Consider the following 22,492-nt stretch of genomic DNA (forward strand, 5'->3'; position numbering starts at 1 on the left):
TCAAGAATAGATCAATTAAGAATTACCAAAAAATTACAAACACTTCTATGCATGCGAAACTTCTGACTCGGCGGCTTAGTACCTCTTCAAAATAAAATCTTTTCAGCAGGGGAAAATGATTTGATGATTCTTGCTATATTTTTTTTAAATGGGGAAATATTACAGTTCCCTAATGTTCTCATTCTCTCTTATTTGTTATAGGTTCTTATATGAAAGCAATGGCCTTTGATGAATTTACCTCAGAATTTATCCTTCTTTGACTGTTGGACATTTTTTGGGTTTAATTTTTGTCATTCTGGAAATTTTTTAAATCATTTTCCGTGATAACCAAAAGTTTGGTTCTCTAAAATATGAGGAAAAACTAAACTTCTTTTTTCACCTGTATAGCAGCCGCCCGTGCGCAATATGTATTATCTTTTGTAATTGAGCGTGGTAATTGTTTAAAATACAAGGATTGAAGTTTAATTAATAAATAGATAAAAGCAGAAGAGAATGGTTTCAAATAAATGAAGATCTAATTAAGTGATTAACTCTGAAGGTAGGTTTATTGTTCAGTGAATGAGTTTTATCCTCAGTTTTGTCCGTACCCAATATCGGTTCTATCACCGTGGTAAATTAACCAAGTAAATACTGATATGTTATAATTGCTAGTATTGCTCGAAACCCGAGCTTTGTCTATTTCAATCTGTCGACACCTATGAAGATTGTGTCAGTCATTAATTAAGTAATAAATTAAAATTTAAACTAAATCTTTTACCTTGAAACCCAAGGTTTTTAGTACACCTTTTTTACATACGTCTGACACTCACACTGCCCCCCTCTCAATAAGAATAGAGTGTGCCACTCACTCACATAAAGTCAACAAATTTTACAGTTCTTGATGCATGAACGTTTTAAAATACAAAAAGTTTGTACTTTTCAAAAAAAAAGTTCAGGTATCAGTTTTCGTTATTCATGGCTTTCTCTGCCTCGTCCAGCCCGAAATTGTTGTACGCTTCTCGCGCCCCATCGTTCATCAGTATTTGGTATGCTCGATTAATGGTCTTGAAAAACTCCTCATATCCACCTGTATCAGGGTGCGTCAACAAGCTCATTTTGTGTTTTTTGATCTGATATTTTGAAGCAAAACTTTTTACCAACAAAATCTCGTACAATGTCGCAGGCCGATTCAATACATTTTTATTCCGAATCTCGAATAAACATTTTTCTGTGGCCTTCGTTTTCGCTTTCTCGTTCTTCAAAGAATGCTTTTGTCTATCAATTATAGTGACTTTCCTTCGGCACTCACTCGCCAAGTACTGGTTACAGTTTTCCAACTGCTGAAGTTCTGACCTCAATTGGTCATTCTCTTTCTCCTTTTTCTCCATGGCTTCGCTCTTTTTATCAGTGATGACTTTTAGATTGGCCAACTCCTGCTTAGGTAATACGATTGACTGCTCATGTTCGGCATTTCTAGCTGCCGCCGCCTTTAGGTTATCTCATAGCGCCTCACACTCGGAGCTCAGTTTCCCAATGCGTCTCTTGTTGCTTCTTTGGCTTTGTCGCAAAGTTTGTCTAGTTTTTGTTGAAGCTCGACAAGATCCTTTTGGAGTAAAGAGTTTGTACTCTTCAATTTCTCTAACTGCGCGCACTGGTTTTGCAGTTCCACTTCAGTCTGCAGAGCTCTGGACCGAATATTGGCGGGTGCCAGAAGTTCTAGTGTAGACACCTTCCGAGTCCGTGACAGACAAGATTCCACTCGGTACAATCCCGGGGAAATCTCCGAAATAACTTTCCACAACTCTGGCATATAGTACACATATTCACCAATTTGTGGGGTCTCACTGCCTGCTATGTTTAACAGAAACCATTTTTGCTTCTAAGGTTTCTCAATATTTTCAGTCTTGATCTCAAGACTTTTCCCTTATTTTTATTGGTCTTGACCTCAAGACAACTCCTTTTCATTTTTTTTGATGGTCTTGAACTCAAGACAACTCATTTTATTTTTTTGGTCTTGAACTGAAGACAAGTCATTTTCATTTTTTTTTCGTCCTGAGCTCTCAAGATAAGTCATTTTCGTTCATTTTTTTGGTCCGGAACTCAAGACAAGTATTTTTTATTTTTTTGGTCTTGAACTCAAGACAACTCATTTTCGTTTTTTTAACACAACCGACACTTTCAAGGACTCTTTCTCTTCAATCATTTTCTTCTGTTCTCGGCGCTCAATAATTAATTTGAGTAGTTGATTATACGTACGTGTTCCCGTTACAGGGTCGAGATTCCGCAACAGTTATTGCCAGGAGGCTCCATTAATGACTAATCCTAAAATGATGAACAATTTAGGAAAATTTTTCACAACTTGGAATATGAGGTAGACTGTTAAGACTGAAACAACAATGTCCTTAGCTTTTAACCAAACGTATAAGCTTTCAGTTTTTAAGTTACAAAAAATTGTTATTTCATTTGTTAGAAAAAATTGTTTTTGGAACTGAGCGTTCCAATGAATAAAATTTTCATGACTGTATTTTCTATCCGAATCTTGGAATGCTTCCCGACTGATAATTTCTTAACTATTATGGCGAATTGTTCGATCAATTTGACACTGTTTTACGTCTGATATGGAGAAAAGGCTGCAATGCAGGGTTTGATCGCTTACATTTAAGTTATTATTCATCGACCACTGATATATCTCACGATTGAAATTCTTCAGCGTTTCTACATATTGTTGAAAACTGCCGTCTTCTAATTTCACAACATTTGGGTACAGCGGGTTGCAAGCAGCGATTGTATAATTATGATACAAAATTTTTGTAATAGGCTCTATATATCTAATAGAAAAAAAATTCTGACCCTCTACTAACACAGGAACTTCTTCTGTGCAAAAAGGTAGTTTAGTTATTGTTGCTACTATCTTTGCACATTTATGCGCATATAACACAGATCCTGCTCTTTCGACGTGAATTCCTTTCTCGAAGAGCGTTACAGATGGACTAACAATGTTTTTTGATATTTCAATCATAGTTTGAATTTTTAGTCGTTGAATCTCGCATTGGAGCATTCTAATTTTCATTAAAAAAATTCTCTCTCCTTGAGAAGTTTGAAATTTAAGGTAACAACAACGCTTGAAAGAAACATTTCCATGGTTATTTTAAGATTATCAGTTTTCAGTTCTGAATTTTCCTCGGAGTAAAAAACACCTGGAACTCCCGTTGTTTTCACCTGCTGTCAACACAAACTAATTGCCTTTTGCTCTAAGATTCGTAATGCAAAATCTTCATATTTGTTTTTGGGTAAAATTTTTCCGCTGATAAAAGTGGTCTTGTTATTACCAAAAATTTTTACAGGGTCCTCCTTATTAAAGTGTTTGATCGTTTGACACTTTTGCTCAACTTGATTTTCAAAAAAAAAATTTACTAAGTCGTCTTCAAAATATTTGGTTTTGATAAAATTGTTTTCGAGAAACCTAGAGAGCTGGTGTTTTCAAAACAAAATCCCTTCTATGAGAAAAAGATTTTTATACTGAACCCAGTATTTCCATAACTCCTTTGAAGCTCCGTTTCTCATTTGCCGTGGTTCGGGTCTTTTTTTGTTAATGACCCATGAATATACTTCTATGAGTATATTGTCACTTCGCTGCGAATCTCGCAGTTTTACTCTCTGTTTGCGTAACGGCCAACCTCGACTACTATAGTTGGTATCGACTTGTTCTACGTCTAGCGCAAAAGCGTTAACGAAAGCTGTTTGGTCCTCATCTTCTGTGTTTATGCGCGAAAGACAGTCAGCGTGTGGGGTTTTCTTTCCTGCTCTATGCTTGATGTCAAAAACAAGTTTCCCAAGTTTCTCTATCCGTCTTGCGACCATACCGTCTGGTTCCTTAAAACTTTAGATCCACACGAGAACCCTGTTGTCCGTTATAATTAAAAAATGCTGACCAAATAAATAGTTTTTAAAATAATGGGTAAAATGAACTATTGCGAATAATTCCCGCTTATTTGCTGAGTGGTTTCGTTGATTTTTACTCAACGTTTTGCTAGCATATGCAATAACTCTAACCTCAGTTCCTTGTTTTTGTGTAAGAATTGCTCCGATGCCTGTCAACGATGCATCGATAGTTAATGTATATTGATCCCTATCGTATGGATATCCTAAAACGGGGGCTTCCAAAAGCTTTTTCTTCATCTCTGCTACCACATTTGTGCACTCTGTACTCCATTCAATTTTGTTTGATTTATTTAGTAAACTGTAAAGAGGTTTTGCTGTATTCCCAAAACCCGGAATGAATTTTCGATAATAGCCCACAAGGCCCAAAAAAGCCCTGACGTCTTTTGGGGATGATGGTTCTTTCATTTTTTCTACCGCTCTTAGTTTCTCTGGATCGACCTCAACACAACTCTCAAATATAATATGTACTAAAAAGCTGACGTGCTTTTGGAAGAAATTGCATTTTCATCCTTTAATCTTTAATCCATTCTCCGATAAACGTTGGAAAACCAGCTCTAACCGTTTAAGATGTTCTTCAAAATTTCTTCCGAAAACGATAACGTCATCTAGATAAACTAAAGCTACTTCATAACAGAGACCAGCCAAAAATTGATTCCATTAGGTTTTAAAAAGCTCCTGGTGTAGAAGCTAGTCCCATAGGGAGCATTTTCCACTTATATAGGCCCAAAGGTGTTATAAAAGTTGTTACATTTTGACTCTCTTCTTCCAGCGCCATTTGAAAGTATCCCGACAGAAGATCAATGTTTGAGAAGTACATGTTTCTCTCCATTGAATCAATAACCTCATTAATTCGTGGTAAAGGCCAGCATGTTTTCTCTATTTGTTTGTTTAGACCACGGTAGTTTACAACTAAGCGGTAGCTTCCGTCTTTTTTTGGTACCAGTAATGATGGTGCTGCCCATTCAGAGCGTGTTGGTTCGACTAAGTCATCTCGTTCCGAGTCTTCAACAATTTTCTTCGTGGCTTTTCTTTTTTCAAAGCTCATGCTGCGGTATGGAAGTCTGAATGGCACAGCATCCTTTTTTAATTTTATTTTATGATAAATTCGGTCGCTAAATCCCATATCATTTGAGTTTCGCGAAAATATCACTTCTTATTTTGTGCAAAGTGACCTCGCTTTTGTCATTTTCTCACAAGACAAGCTCATTGAGCTTGAGTTCACGTGTTTCTCAAAATCAAATTCATCCCTATGCTTTCTATTATTGTCAGTATTATTTTGTTGTACTCTTGAATTTTTTTCAATGTTTCCCGCACATGCGATTCTCGCATTTTTGTAAACCTTCTTTTGGTTCTAATGTAGAGTTCAGAAATCAAACTCATATGACATCATCAACCATGTCATTCAGCGATGTCGCTATTAATAAGTGTGATTTGTCTTCAAACTTTTTCATGGGTTCGACAATAATTTCTGTTTGCTGTGTTTTGTTACATTCTTCATCGATAAATTTGCAGCGAAACCCTTGCAGCGACGAGGTAATTCATGATCCACAGCAACAATTAAAAATAGATTCTTATTACTTCGTTGGGATGGGGACAATGGTAATGTTTTCCCAATTGCCCCGCAAAAATGTTCGTTTTTTCTGAGATTTAAAATACAGTCAAAATTGTACAAGAATTCCATGCCTAATAAACAAGACATTATCTCAATTCTGGTCACTAGAAATTTAACTGTTTTTTCACATGTAAGTTTCTGAAGTTGAACTTGAATATCTGCTGACCCCATTATAGGCATTTTCCCGTTGTTGGCAGCTATGATATTTTTATTGCAATTTCTGATCTGGCTCGGTTCCCCCAATTGCTTGTAGAGTGTGTCTCTTATAATATTAACACTACTTCCACTATCAATTAAATCCATTATCAATTTGTCTTTTATCATTATTTCTGCAAACAACGCCTCCACTGGGCTGTTTCCGCCACGCAGAGTTTTTGTGTAGCCGGCTGAAAATTAAGCCCTGCCATTTCCAGCTAGTTCTCGTTTAATTACGGACAATTTCGTTTGAAGTGATTTGGACTCCCACATTCGAAACAATTTTTGCCTTCCCTAGATGCATGGTTTTGCTGGCCGCAACGGCGACATTTTTCTTTCTAGAAACTCACCGCTGCCTTCGACTGCTCGGCACGACTCTCGTGCGATCGATCTCGGCTTCAGTTCTCACCTCCCGGTGTTAGCGAACGCGCTCTACTTTCGTAATTGTTTCGTCTATGCTCAGCGCTGCTTCTGGTATAGCTATTATTACTTCTATTTCTATCTCGTTCTCTCTTGAACTTCGCTCACTACCGCACAGAATTTCTTTTGGCCGCGCTCCTTGCGATGAAAACTTTTGATTCTCTTGCCTATTAGGTTGATTAGCCTGCAGTGTTTGCACAAAATCGTTAATCGACTTAACTAGTTGTGTGTTTTCATTTGACTGGATGGCGAAAACCCGCGGCTCATTATCCTCCTCCTCAATTCTCGTGACTGCGTCAATGTGCAGTGCTCTTTCTAAAGCTTTGTTTAAAGTCATATCCGCATCACCCAAGTTCTTTCTCAGGTCGAGTTGCACCTGACCGTTTTCTATGCCTTAGAGGAATCCCCTCAAAATGAGATATTCTCTTATCTCATTAGACTCCTGAGGGTATATTTTCAAGGCTAAAATCTGCAAATCACCGAGAAAATCTGTTAATTTTTCACCGGTTTGCTGGACTCTCCTAGCTAGCCTCCCCCGGAACACTACTGGTTTCTCATTATAATGTTGTCTGAAAGTCTTTACGGCCTCGTCACAACTCTTTCTAGTGTCCTTCGAAAGTGTACGATAGAAATCAATAGCCAACTTTTGTAACCTTAAGCCAAAATAATGCGGCCGTTCATCAATTTCGGTCTCGGCGCCGTTTACTGTTTCTTTTCTTTGCCACTTTTGAAGTTGTGACAAGAGCTCAAAGTGTGTAATATAACTTTTAAAAATCATTTGATCCAGCAAACGGTTCCGGTAACAGCGTTTTTGAGGAGTGCCGCGCCATCCTTATTTTATTTAAAAGCTGTTTTTATTCAAAATATTTCACTAATTCTGTTCGAAACTTGAACTATTTTTCCGACACTCTAAATAACAGCTTTTAAACATGATTGAAACTCTAATTCCCTCTTCAATAAATGCAAAAAAAAGAGGTTTAATGCTTGAGTTTAAGTCAAATTAAGTCAAATTAAAATAATGATGTTTCTGAACGCTATTTTATTATAAAAAAAAAACAGGTAAGCCCTGATTTATGCTATTGGAATTTTTAGGGAGTACTCAGTTGAAAGTTCCAAAATGGCAGTTTTTCTTTTCAAATCCCGACAGCAGTCCACAATTCTTCTTCCGGTTCGTGATGTTAAGACGTCGAACTCGAGTTAAAAAGTTGGTTTTCAAACAAAAAAAAACAGATTTCTCTTGGAAATTAGTACAACGCTCAGTATTATTGGGTGGTGGTTTTCTATTTACTTTTAATCTTTGTCGCCACTATAGCATCCGCCCATGCGCAATATGTATTAACTTTTGTAATTGAGCGTGGTACTCGTTTATACAAGGATTGAAGTTTAATTAATAAGTAGATAAAAGCAGAAGAGAATGGTTTCAAATAAATGAAGATCTAATTGAGTGATTAACTCTGAAGGTAGATTTATTGTTCAATGAATGAGTTTTATTCTCAGTTTTGTCCGTACCCAATATCGGTTCTATCACCGTGGTAAATTAACCAAGTAAATACTGATATGTCACAATTGTTAGTATTGCTCGAAGCCCGAGCTTTGTCTATTTCAATCTGTCCACACCTATCAAGATTGTGTCAGTCATTAATCAAGTAATAAATTAAAATCTAAACTAAATCTTTGACCTTGAAAACCAAGATTTTTAGTACATTTTTTACATATGTGTGACACTCACACCTGTTGCAAAGAGGTTTCGACAAAACAGCAAAAACGGTAGACAAAATTGCCGTTCGTCTGGCAACTGAAAAAGTGTCTGAAAAACCTTTTGAAGCGTACAACGCATGCAGACTGATCCTCTTATACAAAAAACCCGCTGTTTTACTCCTAATGGTATAGGAGAAATTTTTCGTTGCACCATAGGCAAATGCATCATCAAGCGTATAGAAAAAAATTTACGCTTTTTGCACGACAACTCACAACTTCGCTTAGTCCAAAAGTGCGAGATCGAACACTTAATTCCCTCTCTGCGCTGGCAATGAGAAATATCTGAAAACGAAGCTGTTCTCCTAAGAGACGAAAAAACGCCTTCAACTGTCTCAACCGTAACTTGACAGTTGAAAATATCAAGTAAATTTGCCCTATCTTGAATTTTGTTATTCGAAACTCATATTCAATCCCGTTCGATTTATACGTCGCAGGTAAAACACTGCAGTCCCTAGAGGGCAGAATTCAAGAGGATCCCAAAGTTATGGCCATGTGTGGAGTAGCCAACCTTCCTTTGCTTAAGCTTGTCCAGAATGCGCACGTGATTCGAAAATGGTACGCAGACGACGGCAGCGCATTAGGACAATTGGAGGTCTTAGCCATACCAAGCAACGCCACGTTATAGAAATGGCTTCTGAAAAAGAGCCTCGAACTGGCTCACAGCTCTACCGCTTGAATGTTACGGTTTCACAATAACGAAGTCCGAATTTAGAGAAGGGCTTTGCATTAGATAATACATCGAAGCCAAAAATACGCCAATTGATTGTCCATGTTGTGAATGCGCTTTTGATGCAAAAATGATACGCAGACGATAACAGCGCATTAGGGCAATTAAAGGGCTTAGCCAGACAAAGCAGCGCCACGTTATAGAAATGGCTTCTGAAAAGGAGCCTCGAACTGGCTCACAGCTCTACCGCTTAAATGTTACGGTTTCACAGTAACGATGTACGAATTTAGAGACGAGCTTTGCATTAGATATTACATCTAAGCCAAAAATACAAAAGTTCACGCTATCAATTTCTCTTCACTGTGCGAAGGGTGGGTACACACATATGCGACACAACGATATCTGAGACACCTTTGCTAATATCATGCAGGACGCTTGCTATGATGTTGAGAGTTAGCCGACTCCAGTTGCTCCAAGGCGAGTTCTTTATACACAAAACTACTAGCACTGATGAAAACGCGAGACTAGACGTTAAAGCGAATGAACTTTGGGGGGCAAAGTTCAGGCCGTTGTTTCTTCGAGGTAAAGATATTTAAGCCACTTGCCAAGTCATACCCGAAAAACTCCTTAGAAGCAATTTGAGTCGTTGAAGTGCCTCAAGTATGAGCAACGAATACTTGAGGTCGAAAAGAGTTACTTCGTTCCGCTTGTGTTTTCGTGCATGGGGGCGCAGGACCTACTGCATTGCGCACTATATGACAACTAGCTAGCAAAATAGCTGAAAAGAAAAACGAATCATACTCGGACGCTATAAAGTACATACGCTTGAGTAAGTTTTTTTCTGCGCAGCGCTATAATTTGCCTCAGAGGGTGCCGTGGTTCCAGACGGCGGGCTGACATTGATTGTTCTTGCAGTGCCGTAGAGCGGGAGGGGAGACTAGATTCTTAACAAATTAACTTATAGGACGCATAGTTGTAGTGCCTTGTTTCTGTTTGACGATGCTATGAGCATGTATTTTTGCGGTAAATTTACATACGATGCTGTGATTTGCATAGTGGGGGCTGGCTCACTGTTCCATCCATTGGCTGGATCACACCCCCGTTTTATATAATTTTGTGTGAACTGTGAAGCTTTTTTCTTATCATGACTTTTACTTGAAGTTTGATCCTTGGAAACGGTTTTTCGATAACGTTTTCCAGTTTTTCGGAAAAGTTTAAAATTTGAACATGCGTTTGGACAAAGTTGAGTTCCAAACTCCTAAGCAGTGCAATTATCTGTCTCAGCGGCTACCGTGGCGCTAAACGTGTAGCTGAGGTTGATCATACCTGTAGTGTTGTTCGGGAGAGAAGACACGACATTTAATTATTATTTCCTAGAGCCTAGCATATTGCTGCAAGTTTAAAATACAATGCGTTTTGCGGTATATTTATATACGCTGCTGTGATGTTTCGTAGCGGGAGCTCACTGTTCAGTCAATTGGGTGGATCATACTCTCCTTTCATTTATTATGGTTGTTTATAAAAATATAAACAGCACTAGAAGGGGTGAAATATGATAGATCACAGTTTTTAACGAGTGATCCCTCTCATAGGGTTCCTAGTTGCCTTTGGTTCTTGATTGTGGTGTTGAAATACTCCAGTATTTGCCGTTTTCAGATGTCTAGTGATTTCAAATTTTGCATGTGAGCTAAGACTAATGGATGATGCTCTCATCAGATGTCTTTGTCGGGTTTGTGGAGACGAGGCAACCGGGAAGCATTACAATGTTATGACATGCGAAGGTTGCAAAGGCTTTTTCAAGCGCACAATTCAACTGGGTTTAATGTACAAATGCAGGCAGTTCAACTCCAAGAAAAATTTAGAACAATCAGAACCCAGCACTGTTAGTTACTTCTTTTTTGATCTTGCTCCTCATCGCATATTTCAACGTTTGAAACTATTTTCTAAAATCGCATATCAGGGACTGCCAATAATACTAGCAATTAATTGTTTTTTGAAAAAATTAAACAATAAGTTAATTGATTTTTAATTGCTCTCAAACGAAGTTTGTAGCAATTATATTAGTCCTGTCGGTCTTTTGTATGCGATTTTTCGCTTGACCGATTTTTCGTCTGACTCATTTGACTTTTCGTTTCACAGAAACTGTTTTGGAGACTTAAACTTATGGCAGCCCACTCACTTAACCAACCCCCCCCCCCCCCAACCCCTGCACATCGTTAAGGCCGTAAGGGCCCCATGTAGCCCAAAACACCCCTTCCACCGTTGCCCCCCCCCCCCGCTGCGCGCACCTCACGCCTCTTCAATTAAGCTAAAGCTAGCCTCTCTAAATCGTTGCTAGCTACTGACAAAGACGGTCGTTAGAGCAATTCGCCCGACGTTAGTGGGTTATGTTCACATTATGTGTACAAATTGAAAGCAAACGCTTTCTTCCCTTTCTGTTTTTTCTTTTTCGCTTGGTTTTGCTTGATTTTTATTGTCCATTCAAAAAGCAATTATTTATTATGAGCAAAGCCAAATTATTGCTTTTATGGCTTGTTTGTCAACTTTTCCTCACAGAAATCTCAATTCCAACGCTTGCTGTTATCCCCTTCTTAATGGGGGCGAGCAAACAAACGTACCAAAAATTCATCCTCCAATCAGCTGTTCACGAGGGACAGCTGATTGGCTCCTAAAGAATTTTCCTATTCACGCTGAAGTTTGACACCCCCTGCCAAGTTCTATCATTTTGCAAAAAGAACGTTTTGCAAAAATCAACTAAATACACAAGCGTAAGTTTTCCGATGCATTCTTTTTATTTGCTGTTTTTATCTTGTCTGTTCTATCAAGTCTGTATGTATACGGATAACAACAAATGGATTATTGATATCTAACCAATCATTTGTATAAATTAATTGCAATTAATGGTTCAAAATTTCTAGTCAACAATTTTCTGCTCAAACGTTTCGGCTATTGCTAACATCTTCAGGAAATGACTGGTTTAAAATAAATTACAAAATAACGATAATAAAATAACGAGTTTGTTGAATTGAAATTTATCAATTACGAGAACTTTCGTCTTTTGTCAGTTCAAAAATTTGCTTTTTAGTTTATGAGTTCATCTTAAAGTTTTTCCTTCGCTTTCATTCATTTTTCTACAAAAATACATTTCGCAGTTTTCACTTCGTTTCCGAATTCAATTTTGCTAACATGCTATTTTCGAAAGAATTCAACGAATGGATTTGTTTTAGCCGGGTCGCTTACCTTGAATTCCTCTCGTGTCTGAGATGAAGCGCTTTATTATTTCGTCGCTGCACTGAGCAATTATTTTTCATTGGATTTTTTCGAGGATCCGCAGCATTCACTTACATGCTTGACCGGCTGGTGAATCCATTTTTGAATTTCATTTGTCCTAATGATTAATTGTCTGAAGGTCTGACCGATATAGGTAGATTGACAACCACTAAATTTATTTCACACTTGATTTCTGGCCTAACTCACTCATTGTTTCAATTGAATGGATTTTAAATTATTTCACGAATTATCAAATGTAGTGAATATGTTCAAAGTCAAAACAGCAAAATCAAAAGAAACAGGATAAGCATATAATGCATTATGTTAAATTCCATCAAAGCGATTGCTAGCTGGCTTTCGTATTAAGCTTAGCATTCACCTTAGAAGCTGAATTTAGCATATTAGTGCTGAATCTAACCAATATGCAAAAGATGCACACCAAAGAAAAAAATTTGATACTTTTTATCTCCTATTTTTTGTATTTTTCTGTTTCTATCCCAGTGTGCGTCAAGCAAATCAACGGCGGCTATTTCCTTGCAATCTGCCGGCTATGTTATCAGACTTGCCCTACATCGAAAAACCTGTTGAGCAAATTTCTAAAGAAGTTTGTCAATACCGAGCGAACTTTTGTGCTCAACAAAAATTGTTTTGCGGTAAAATAATTTTTCGCTTATCGTTCATAGCCATTTTTTTGGTTTCAATTTTCGCATGCGTGGAAACTGTGAACGAAGGGTGTGACAAATTTTTTGAATAGTTGACTTCAAGAGTTGTTTGAAGGTCAACTCGGTGAACTTTTTCTAACAGCTAAAGCCCTGGAAAACACTTTTGGAAGGAAATTTTAACAGAGCACAATGACCTGAAGCGATTCAACATATTCAGGGAAACAGGAAAACCACTGAGTGCAATTAAGTGCTTAACAAGAGAACCCTCATCCTCATCAGAGATCCTCTCTCCGAAGGGCACAGTCTGTGGAAAAGTTTCACTCTAACTACTCAATGAAAAACACCCACAACTATTTTGTTGACCCGCAAGCGTTCGATTTCATTCCGTATTACTCTATGTGAAAGTGCTTGAAGCTGTTTCTCCAAATTCATATGCAGTCCCATTCGACCTGTAGGTAGCCAGCACCGGCCTGCAGTTCCCACAAAAGATCAATTTGCCATGCCAATTTATGATACTGTCATACTCCCATTGGTGTACTCCATGAGCAACTCGAACGTAACGAAAATGAAAATGGTGCGCGGACAACGGCAGTGCAGTGTGAAGCTTGGAGAACTTAGTATTTTATTTACAGATTTAACTAATCTTGAGAGTTTTGGATACATAGTGAATGCTCCAAGATGATATTTGTTTTTAAGGGCCACTCTCAATTCATACGGAGCAGACAAAATTTTCAGAGATGTTGATGTCGATATTCTAGAGGGTTGCTGTGTTTTGAGATAGTCTTCAGCAGTGAAGAATTGCGTAAAATTGTTCTCGTGACAACATCGTGAGTGATCCAATCTGCTGCAAACACTGGAAAATTTGCAAAAACATAGCCGCAAAACACCTACTCCTGCTTCACAAAAAATTGAATAGTAAAAACTTGCTTTTATCGCTTGAAACGTTTTTGGACGCGAAGGAAAGTATTCAAAAGTTTTGTGCCCTTGTCCATTGACTCGCCGATAGTCACAGGCTATCGAGCATCATGGGAGTGAGGACCGAACGAATGTTCACCTCATACATGAGTTGATCACCCAGGACAAAAGCAAAGCTGGATTTAAGAGTGTAAACTAGCAAAAGAGATACCGCGCTTGTTGTATGAAGACAAACGTCACATAGGCATCAGATAAGGGGCCTTCGAATTGGCTCTTTCATGACGCTAAACGGTAAACGTTGTAACGCTGATAAAATTACAATTCTAATGGTTTGTGCATGCAGCGCAAAATAACTATCGACTGCCCCTTTGTGGAAAAATCCTTGCTAAACCATGCTTAACACATGCTACTGTGTAATGGGTGGTTTTATCCAAATGTGGTACAAGGAAATTAGAGATGCGTTCTCGAAGATAATGCTTGAAGTGTGATTTTACGGAAGAGTTTAGCTTTTACTTATTTGCTAAGAGCCGAAAACTTTTACAACTATTATACTTGCATTGATAACAACGCTCAACTTGATATCAAAACAAATGGTTTTTGGGGGTTGTAGATTAGGCAAAACTTTCTTCGACGTTGGCAAAACGTCTTTTTTAATCTGCTATTTCACACTTGATTTCTGGCCTAACTCACTCATTGTTTCAATTGAATGGATTTTAAATTATTTCACGAATTATCAAATGTAGTGAATATGTTCAAAGTCAAAACAGCAAAATCAAAAGAAACAGGATAAGCATATAATGCATTATGTTAAATTCCATCAAAGCGATTGCTAGCTGGCTTTCGTATTAAGCTTAGCATTCACCTTAGAAGCTGAATTTAGCATATTAGTGCTGAATCTAACCAATATGCAAAAGATGCACACCAAAGAAAAAAATTTGATACTTTTTATCTCCTATTTTTTGTATTTTTCTGTTTCTATCCCAGTGTGCGTCAAGCAAATCAACGGCGGCTATTTCCTTGCAATCTGCCGGCTATGTTATCAGACTTGCCCTACATCGAAAAACCTGTTGAGCAAATTTCTAAAGAAGTTTGTCAATACCGAGCGAGCTTTTGTGCTCAACAAAAATTGTTTTGCGGTAAAATAATTTTTCGTTTATCGTTCATAGCCATTTTTTTGGTTTCAATTTTCGCATGCGTGGAAACTGTGAACGAAGGGTGTGACAAATTTTTTGAATAGTTGACTTCAAGAGCTGTTTGAAGGTCAACTCGGTGAACTTTTTCTAACAGCTAAAGCCCTGGAAAACACTTTTGGAAGGAAATTTTAACAGAGCACAATGACCTGAAGCGATTCAACATATTCAGGGAAACAGGAAAACCACTGAGTGCAATTAAGTGCTTAACAAGAGAACCCTCATCCTCATCAGAGATCCTCTCTCCGAAGGGCACAGTCTGTGGAAAAGTTTTACTCTAACTACTCAATGAAAAACACCCACAACTATTTTGTTGACCCGCAAGCGTTCGATTTCATTCCGTATTACTCTATGTGAAAGTGCTTGAAGCTGTTTCTCCAAATTCATATGCAGTCCCATTCGACCTGTAGGTAGCCAGCACCGGCCTGCAGTTCCCACAAAAGATCAATTTGCCATGCCAATTTATGATACTGTCATACTCCCATTGGTGTACTCCATGAGCAACTCGAACGTAACGAAAATGAAAATGGTGCGCGGACAACGGCAGTGCAGTGTGAAGCTTGGAGAACTTAGTATTTTATTTACAGATTTAACTAATCTTGAGAGTTTTGGATACATAGTGAATGCTTCAAGATGATATTTGTTTTTAAGGGCCACTCTCAATTCATACGGAGCAGACAAAATTTTCGGAGATGTCGATATTCTAGAGGGTTGCTGTGTTTTGAGATAGTCTTCAGCAGTGAAGAATTGCGTAAAACTGTTCTCGTGACAACATCGTGAGTGATCCAATCTGCTGCAAACACTGGAAAATTTGCAAAAACATAGCCGCAAAACACCTACTCGTGCTTCACAAAAAATTGAATAGTAAAAACTTGCTTTTATCGCTTGAAACGTTTTTGGACGCGAAGGAAAGTATTCAAAAGTTTTGTGCCCTTGTCCATTGACTCGCCGATAGTCACAGGCTATCGAGCATCATGGGAGTGAGGACCGAACGAATGTTCACCTCATACATGAGTTGATCACCCAGGACAAAAGCAAAGCTGGATTTAAGAGTGTAAACTAGCAAAAGAGATACCGCGCTTGTTGTATGAAGACAAACGTCACATAGGCATCAGAGAAGGGGCCTTCGAATTGGCTCTTTCATGACGCTAAACGGTAAACGTTGTCACGCTGATAAAATTACAATTCTAATGGTTTGTGCATGCAGCGCAAAATAACTATCGACTGCCACTTTGTGGAAAAATCCTTGCTAAACCATGCTTAACACATGCTACTGTGTAATGGGTGGTTTTATCCAAATGTGGTACAAGGAAATTAGAGATGCGTTCTCGAAGATAATGCTTGAAGTGTGATTTTATGGAAGAGTTTAGCTTTTACTTATTTGCTAAGAGCCGAAAACTTTTACAACTATTATACTTGCATTGATAACAACGCTCAACTTGATATCAAAACAAATGGTTTTTGGGGGTTGTAGATTAGGCAAAACTTTCTTCGACGTTGGCAAAACGTCTTTTTTAATCTGCTAGGCAAGTCATGCCCAAAAAAGCCTACAAATATCAATGAGGCAATTGAAAAACTAAAATACAAAAACGCCTTTCGGAATTTGAAAAATTAGTTTTGTTCTGCTCATGTTTTTTTTACAAAGGGTTGCAGTGGCGTCTGTAACACGTACTGTAAAACAACTAGCAACAAACATCTCAGAAACAAAGGACGACTCATTCTCGGACCCGTCATTTATGTTCGCAGTAAGTTGATTTTTTAACTCCCCCGCAGCATAATCGTCTGTCTCTGAGGTTGTCGTGGCTTTTTTTCATTTTCGTTCATGCTTTGATTGGTACTAGTTTAAGCTGTTTCTTATGTCTTGGTTTTGATATTGCTGACAAAATGCCCATCTCATGATATCAATTTTTTTCGTTGATCAACTGTTATGAAAATTTGTTGTTTTTGCTAATTGTTAATTAATGTTACCTCTTAAACTTTAGCAACTCATTGAAGATACGGCGAAAAAAAATAATCCATGACTTTTGCGTTTTCATCACGCGTGTGTCCGAAAGTTTGTAAATTGGACAAACAATTAATTGGGTTTACTTTACTGATGTGTCATGACAGTGGCTGTCAATTTGATTAAATTATTGCTTATATTGTCATCGTCAGGCTAACAGTTCCTATCCATGTAAAAATAACACGTCTTAGCTGTCTGGCTTTGAAAGTTTCAAGCCTGAATCTTAAGACAATTGAATTGACTTTTTTTGGCAGAACAAACCCCTGAAACAACTTTTTATATTTGATAACGGTGGAGCAGGGCTATTTTTTGTTTGTCGAAACAAAGGTGAGTATTGGTTTTCTATCGGCTTCTTTGTTGTTATGTTGTTCTGTCATTTCACCTAAAGCGTAAGAGGTCATAAATAGCAGGCCAACGCGTAATAGTAGACCAGATTTTAATTTACGATTGTTTTCTCTCAATAATAACAGCACGATAATCGTTTTTTGTTGAAGAATAATTTTAAAAAATAATAAATGGTTAGTTTAGGTTTTTAGATTGTACATGCTTTGGTTCGTTTTCGGAGTCTCCAGCAATTTTTTTCATTATTCTCCGTCATTTTTCGTTGGAGGTCATTTGATTACTCGGCTATCATCAATGTTATTCGTTGAATTATGCCACTCAGTAGCCTGTGTGTGACGTCAATTCTTACACTCTCAGTTTGAGTTAGGTCAATCGTGAGATCGGCTCTTTGATCAGAAAGAAATTCTTTGATTGCGCACTATCTTATTGGATTTATATTCAGAATAAAAATTCTTAAGATATCACTAATTAGATTAGTCGGAAATTCAGAATAAGACTAGAATTCAGAATTATACTTTTCTAGGGTTGGAGGTTTTTTTTTAAATTGCATTGGTCTTTCTAACTAAGGTTCTCTTCGATGTTTAAAACGAAAGGAAGTTTTTCCAAGCTACGGGGTTAATAAATATGCGGTAACTTTTCTGCTTCCGATCTGTCCCAACAAATTGATGAAGTGAAGCAATCCAACGATTCGAATAGTATGATGTGTGTTTAGTCTGTGGGTGTTCCAAATGGGCGAAAGAGCAAAATGTGTTCGTTGGATAAATCCTCCCGCAGTGTCTGTCAGAAGTGTAGATTCGACACATGTTTGGATGTTGGAATGGACGAAAACTTAATTAGGAAAAATCACCTTCCGGGAAGTAAGTTATAAATATGCTTCACCTTCGCTAATTGTTAATTTGCACCCCAAACAGATCAACGATTTTGATGTGAAAACTTTTTCAGGTGAATAAATTGCGGGGTTAAATGACTGGGGGGTGAATATATATATATATATATATATATATATATATATATATATATATATATATATATATATACGGTGTTAAATTATAGAAGTTAAATAAATCGGGATGAAATGAAGTAGAACCGCCTTTACGGTTCTTATTGGTATCGAGGAGCCAAGTTGTTGAATTTTAGGTTGTTATTTTTAAAAATCTTATTTCAAATGAAGCATTGCTTTCGTTTGAGGAGCTGTCACTGAAATTTGAGCAGCAAAAATGGCGGCGTGAGAATTAATGACAGCTAAACAACCTGAAATCATATTGTAGACATGCTTGCGAATAGGCATTGCGAATTGCAGTTAGTTCTAAGCAATTATTGGAAGCGTGTGTCTTTTTTATGCAAAATTTTTGCTTGATCGTTTTAGCGCTTTTGATCTAGGACATTCTGTGACTTGAGTGATACAAAATTTAATCTGAACTACAGCCCTTGATTTAAATTGCCCCGTCTGTCTTTCGAGAGCAATTTGTCTGACGTTAATGAGTTTTTGTTTTTCAATCCCTAAGACGCAAAGTTAATTTGTTTGAAAGCAATTACCTGCGCTTTGTTTTATCGGATCTGTTGTTTCGGGCCCCAGTGGTTTTTATGACCCCCAGTTACAGTTTATATGTTGTTATTCGAGCACGTTACTATGTAAGAAAATAGCACGTGCGCGGGGGGGGGGGGTCATAGAAGATTTATGCTCACTAAGCTGGGGGGCCGAAACAGAATAGATCCGTTTTATCATCAATGTGTTTCACTATCAATTATCGGATCTATTCTGTTCCCCCCCCCCCCCCCGTTACAAATTATATATTGTTATATAGCACGTTACTTTGTAAGAAAATAGCAGGTGCGGCTGGGGGGGGGGTGTAAAAAATATAAGCTCACTAAGCGGGGGGGGGGGGACAGAATAGATCCCAATTATCTCTTTGAGTTTTCAGGTTTATTACACCCCAACTTAGTACGTGCATTTCTTTTGCAGGATCTATTCTGTTTGGCACCGCCCTGTTTACGACCTCGATTTACTATTTACGAGTAGTTGAATAGCCCTTGAATGTGCCAAAATTAGCACGTGCTCATTTAGGCTATTTTAGATCCCCTTCGCGTCCTGCCAAGGCCACGGTGCTGCCTTAGCATGAAACTATTTGATATGTATCACATTTGGTAACGGATTACTTAACATCAAGGATGGAAAAAATCCTTTATCTTTTTTTAAGGGTCACCTAAGAAGCGGAAACTGGACGTGATAATGAAGTCCAATGAACTCGCACCAAAAGCGTCATCATCTATCTCAAAAATTGGAAAGGAATCAGTTATATTCAATCAAGTGTCCGATGGTAACACATTGCTCTCAATTTTGACCAGCATTGATGCGGAACGGGTTCCAAGACGCGCAGTTGATTGTGAGTAGAAAAAAAGCAAGCAAAAGTTTTGTCGCCAAAACCCCTCCCCGGGTTTTGATATAATGATGTCAAAAGATTTCAAATTTGGGGCTGATTTTAATTGCGAAGTGGATCTTTTCCGTTTGTTCCCCCCCAGTACGTTATGCGCCCCCCAGTTACAGAGCACGTGTCATTACATAGTAAATCATTATGTAAGAATATGGCACGTGCGTTTTGGGGTTGCAAATAATATGCGCCCACTAAGCTGGGTGCACAAACGGAAAAGATCCTGCGAAGTTTAACAGAGTGTGTAGCAATTATATTAGTCCCGTGGTCTTTTTTAATGAGATTTTTCGTTTGACCAATTCTTCTGATTCATTTGACTTTTCGTCCTCAAAAACGGGATAAATAGGTAACGCCTGAAGGGCATTAAGTTCTCTTAGAGCCGTACGCCTTGCCAGTCTCTAAGAATGTGATTCACCAAAACTGCTTTGGTGAATCCCCCCACTCACTTCCCACTTCATCCCTTAATCCCCATCCCCTGCACATCGTTCCACCCGTAACCCAGCGCACGCTGCAAACCCCATCCCCCCGTTTTCTCCCTTTCCACCCCCTTTCCCACCCATGCGCTTCACCCGCCGCACTCACCCCAGGCTCCCTTCAATTAAGGTAAACTTAACCTCCCTAAACCGTAGCTGTATACTGACGAAGCCAACAGCTCGTTAGTAGTTTGAGAGCAATTCCTGGATTTCGTTGATTTTCATGTTCCCGAGTGTGCCCGACGTTAGTCGGTTATGTTATAGAGTTTTTGGGACTTTGTGCTCTCCCTCGAAATTTGTGATGGTAGCAATGAGTTTAAGCCCTGTCGGTCGTTTTGCGAATTTTCTCAATAGCTACAAAGCTGTAAGCTGAGAGTAACATATTGCGGTAGTGTTTTTTACGATTTACGATTCAAAGGAGCGCTGTATTTTAACGACATATGTGCTGTGCTTTGGAGGGTCTTCTCTATTAAAGCCACCAAGATTAATGGGCATATAATCTAGAGCCCCAATCTCAATTACATTAAATATACCATAAGGGTTGTTATGATTCATGAGGGTCTATAGAGGGAAAACCCCTTTTTAAAATCAATAACTTCACTTTTCACACATACAGTTGAATTCTGATCGTGAAACAAGTGTTTTGTTCAATCTATTGAATAAAAATCCGAAAACGAGAGAGCTTAGAGTGATTTTGTTTATCCATAATTCTGAGAGAGATGGCGAATAGTAGTTGAAAAGAGTGTGAAACAAGCAAGTATGTTTGGAAATCTTTTTGACCTTTTTCAGCTATGTTAGACTTTGCGATGTTTTGTGAGCTCTTTTTTTGAAATGTATTGCTCGTTTAGACCTTTTAAACTGTTTTTGCATTTTTTTTTCAAGTTCAAACAATATGTGGGGAGTGTTAGGTTGTAGTTAGTCTTTCCCATTCTGTTCAGTTTTTGTATCAATTGCTATTTCTTCAAATTTTTTACTGTTTTTCTGATTAAATCATTTTTTGGCCCGCTTTTGGTATAATTTTTGCTCTTTTTATTTGATCCGTTCTTCAGAGTACGGCTTTTGCACAGTACAACTTAAGTTTAATTTAAATTGATTGAGATCAAAGGAAATCATTTTTTGACTCAAAACTTATCTGTTTTATTATTCCGGCACTGATGAGATTTTAAATCGTGCTTAAACCAAAAATAATAATTAAGTTAGTTCAACATAATCTTTTAAGTGGCACCGAAAATTTCAGTAGCTTACTTTTGTTACTCTCTTTGTATGTATTCTACGACACGCGAGTCTTATCAAAGCTTTGTTTGACGGTCTGCCTTGTTATGTGAGCGATTTAAAAAAATTTTTGGAGTATTTTTAACTAAATTGCTCTCATTTCCAATTTTAATCAGCTGAACTCAAGTACGATCTAACCTTGGACAGTTTACCTCGGAAATTGTGTGGAAATTTTATTAATCGCGTACAAAGTCAAGTCATATTTTTTTAAAATCTTGATAAAATTAATTGATGAAAAATATCTGTTATTATAGAAATCAGATTGCTCAATTGCCTAACATTAGTTCATCTTGAGCCATTGAACCCATAAAGTCGGGGTATCAAATTGCGAGGTTACAAGCCTTCACAATCCGCTATTAGTGATGACAAATTGTCCTCTCTCTCTCTCATTGGGCGAAACTATTTTTCCTCGCATTCCACTACAATTGGTTGAGCGGTATTTTGAATATATTCCTCTCAAACCTGAAGAGTATTTGTGTTCTCTTTCAGTGCCTGATGAACTAGATGAATCGTTACTTGCTAAAATGTACATTGTTGGAATGGAGGAAATGGGTAACATCTGCGAATGGACCAAAAATGTTCCGTGGCCAAAAGAATTGAGGGAGGAGGATAAAACGGCAACCATCCAGCGAGGAGTCCACTGTGTTGGCATTTGTAGGCTGTCTTGGAGGTCCTCGCCATATCAGGTTATATAACCAGGCTGGATTTTTGTTGTTTGAAAAATTTAATATTTATTTAACATTTAATAGCCACCATCATCTTTCGCTCTTATTATTGTGCTTCTAATTTTTATGACTCGAAGAGGAGTATTGATGAATCGTCTCGTTGGTAATTTTGCTGGATTCTATTCTGTTGGTTTTCTAGACACCCAGACCATCGTGGATAGACGGTAGGCAGGCAATTTGGTGTCCATTTTCTCGTTTTATCTGTTATGTTTATTTTGACCCGTTTAATCAATTATTGGGGAAAAATTTAAGTTTTGTATATCCAAATTTTAGTTTTGTGTATGAGATTGAATGGCAAGCATATTTGTTTTTGATTGATCTTAAACGAAGTTTGTAGCAATTATATTAGTCCTGTCGGTCTTATGCGATTTTTCGCTTGACCGATTTGTCGTCTGACCAATTTGATACTTCGTCCTCAAAAACGGGATAAACAGGTAGCGTCCGGCATTCAGTGCTCTTAGAGCCTTTCATCTTACTAGTCTCCAAGTATGCGATTCACAGAAACTGTTTTAGAGACTTATACTTCATACTTATGGTGTGAAGGGCGGTTCTTAGAGGTTGACCCCCACCCCATAACACCCCCGCTGCGCTCACCTCATACCCCTTCAATTAAGCCAAAGCTAGCCTCACTAAACCGTG

At 38.0% G+C, this 22,492-nt stretch overlaps 1 protein-coding gene across 1 annotated transcript in view; it reads left to right on the top strand.

The window, feature by feature from the left end:
* Positions 1–22,492, top strand: part of LOC142351948 (retinoic acid receptor RXR-gamma-like) — a 124,460-nt gene that overhangs the window by 96,174 nt on the left and 5,794 nt on the right. Inside the window, exons 2-5 of the mRNA XM_075404227.1 lie at positions 10,228–10,455; positions 17,667–17,811; positions 19,153–19,338; positions 21,618–21,814. Coding sequence (XP_075260342.1) covers positions 10,270–10,455; positions 17,667–17,811; positions 19,153–19,338; positions 21,618–21,814 — 714 coding nt within the window. The 5' untranslated portion in view covers positions 10,228–10,269. The remainder of the gene's footprint in view (positions 1–10,227; positions 10,456–17,666; positions 17,812–19,152; positions 19,339–21,617; positions 21,815–22,492) is intronic.

This window comes from Convolutriloba macropyga, chromosome 13 (genome assembly GCF_964194025.1).
Source record: "Convolutriloba macropyga chromosome 13, txConMacr16.3, whole genome shotgun sequence".
Lineage (NCBI taxonomy): Eukaryota > Metazoa > Xenacoelomorpha > Acoela > Convolutidae > Convolutriloba > Convolutriloba macropyga.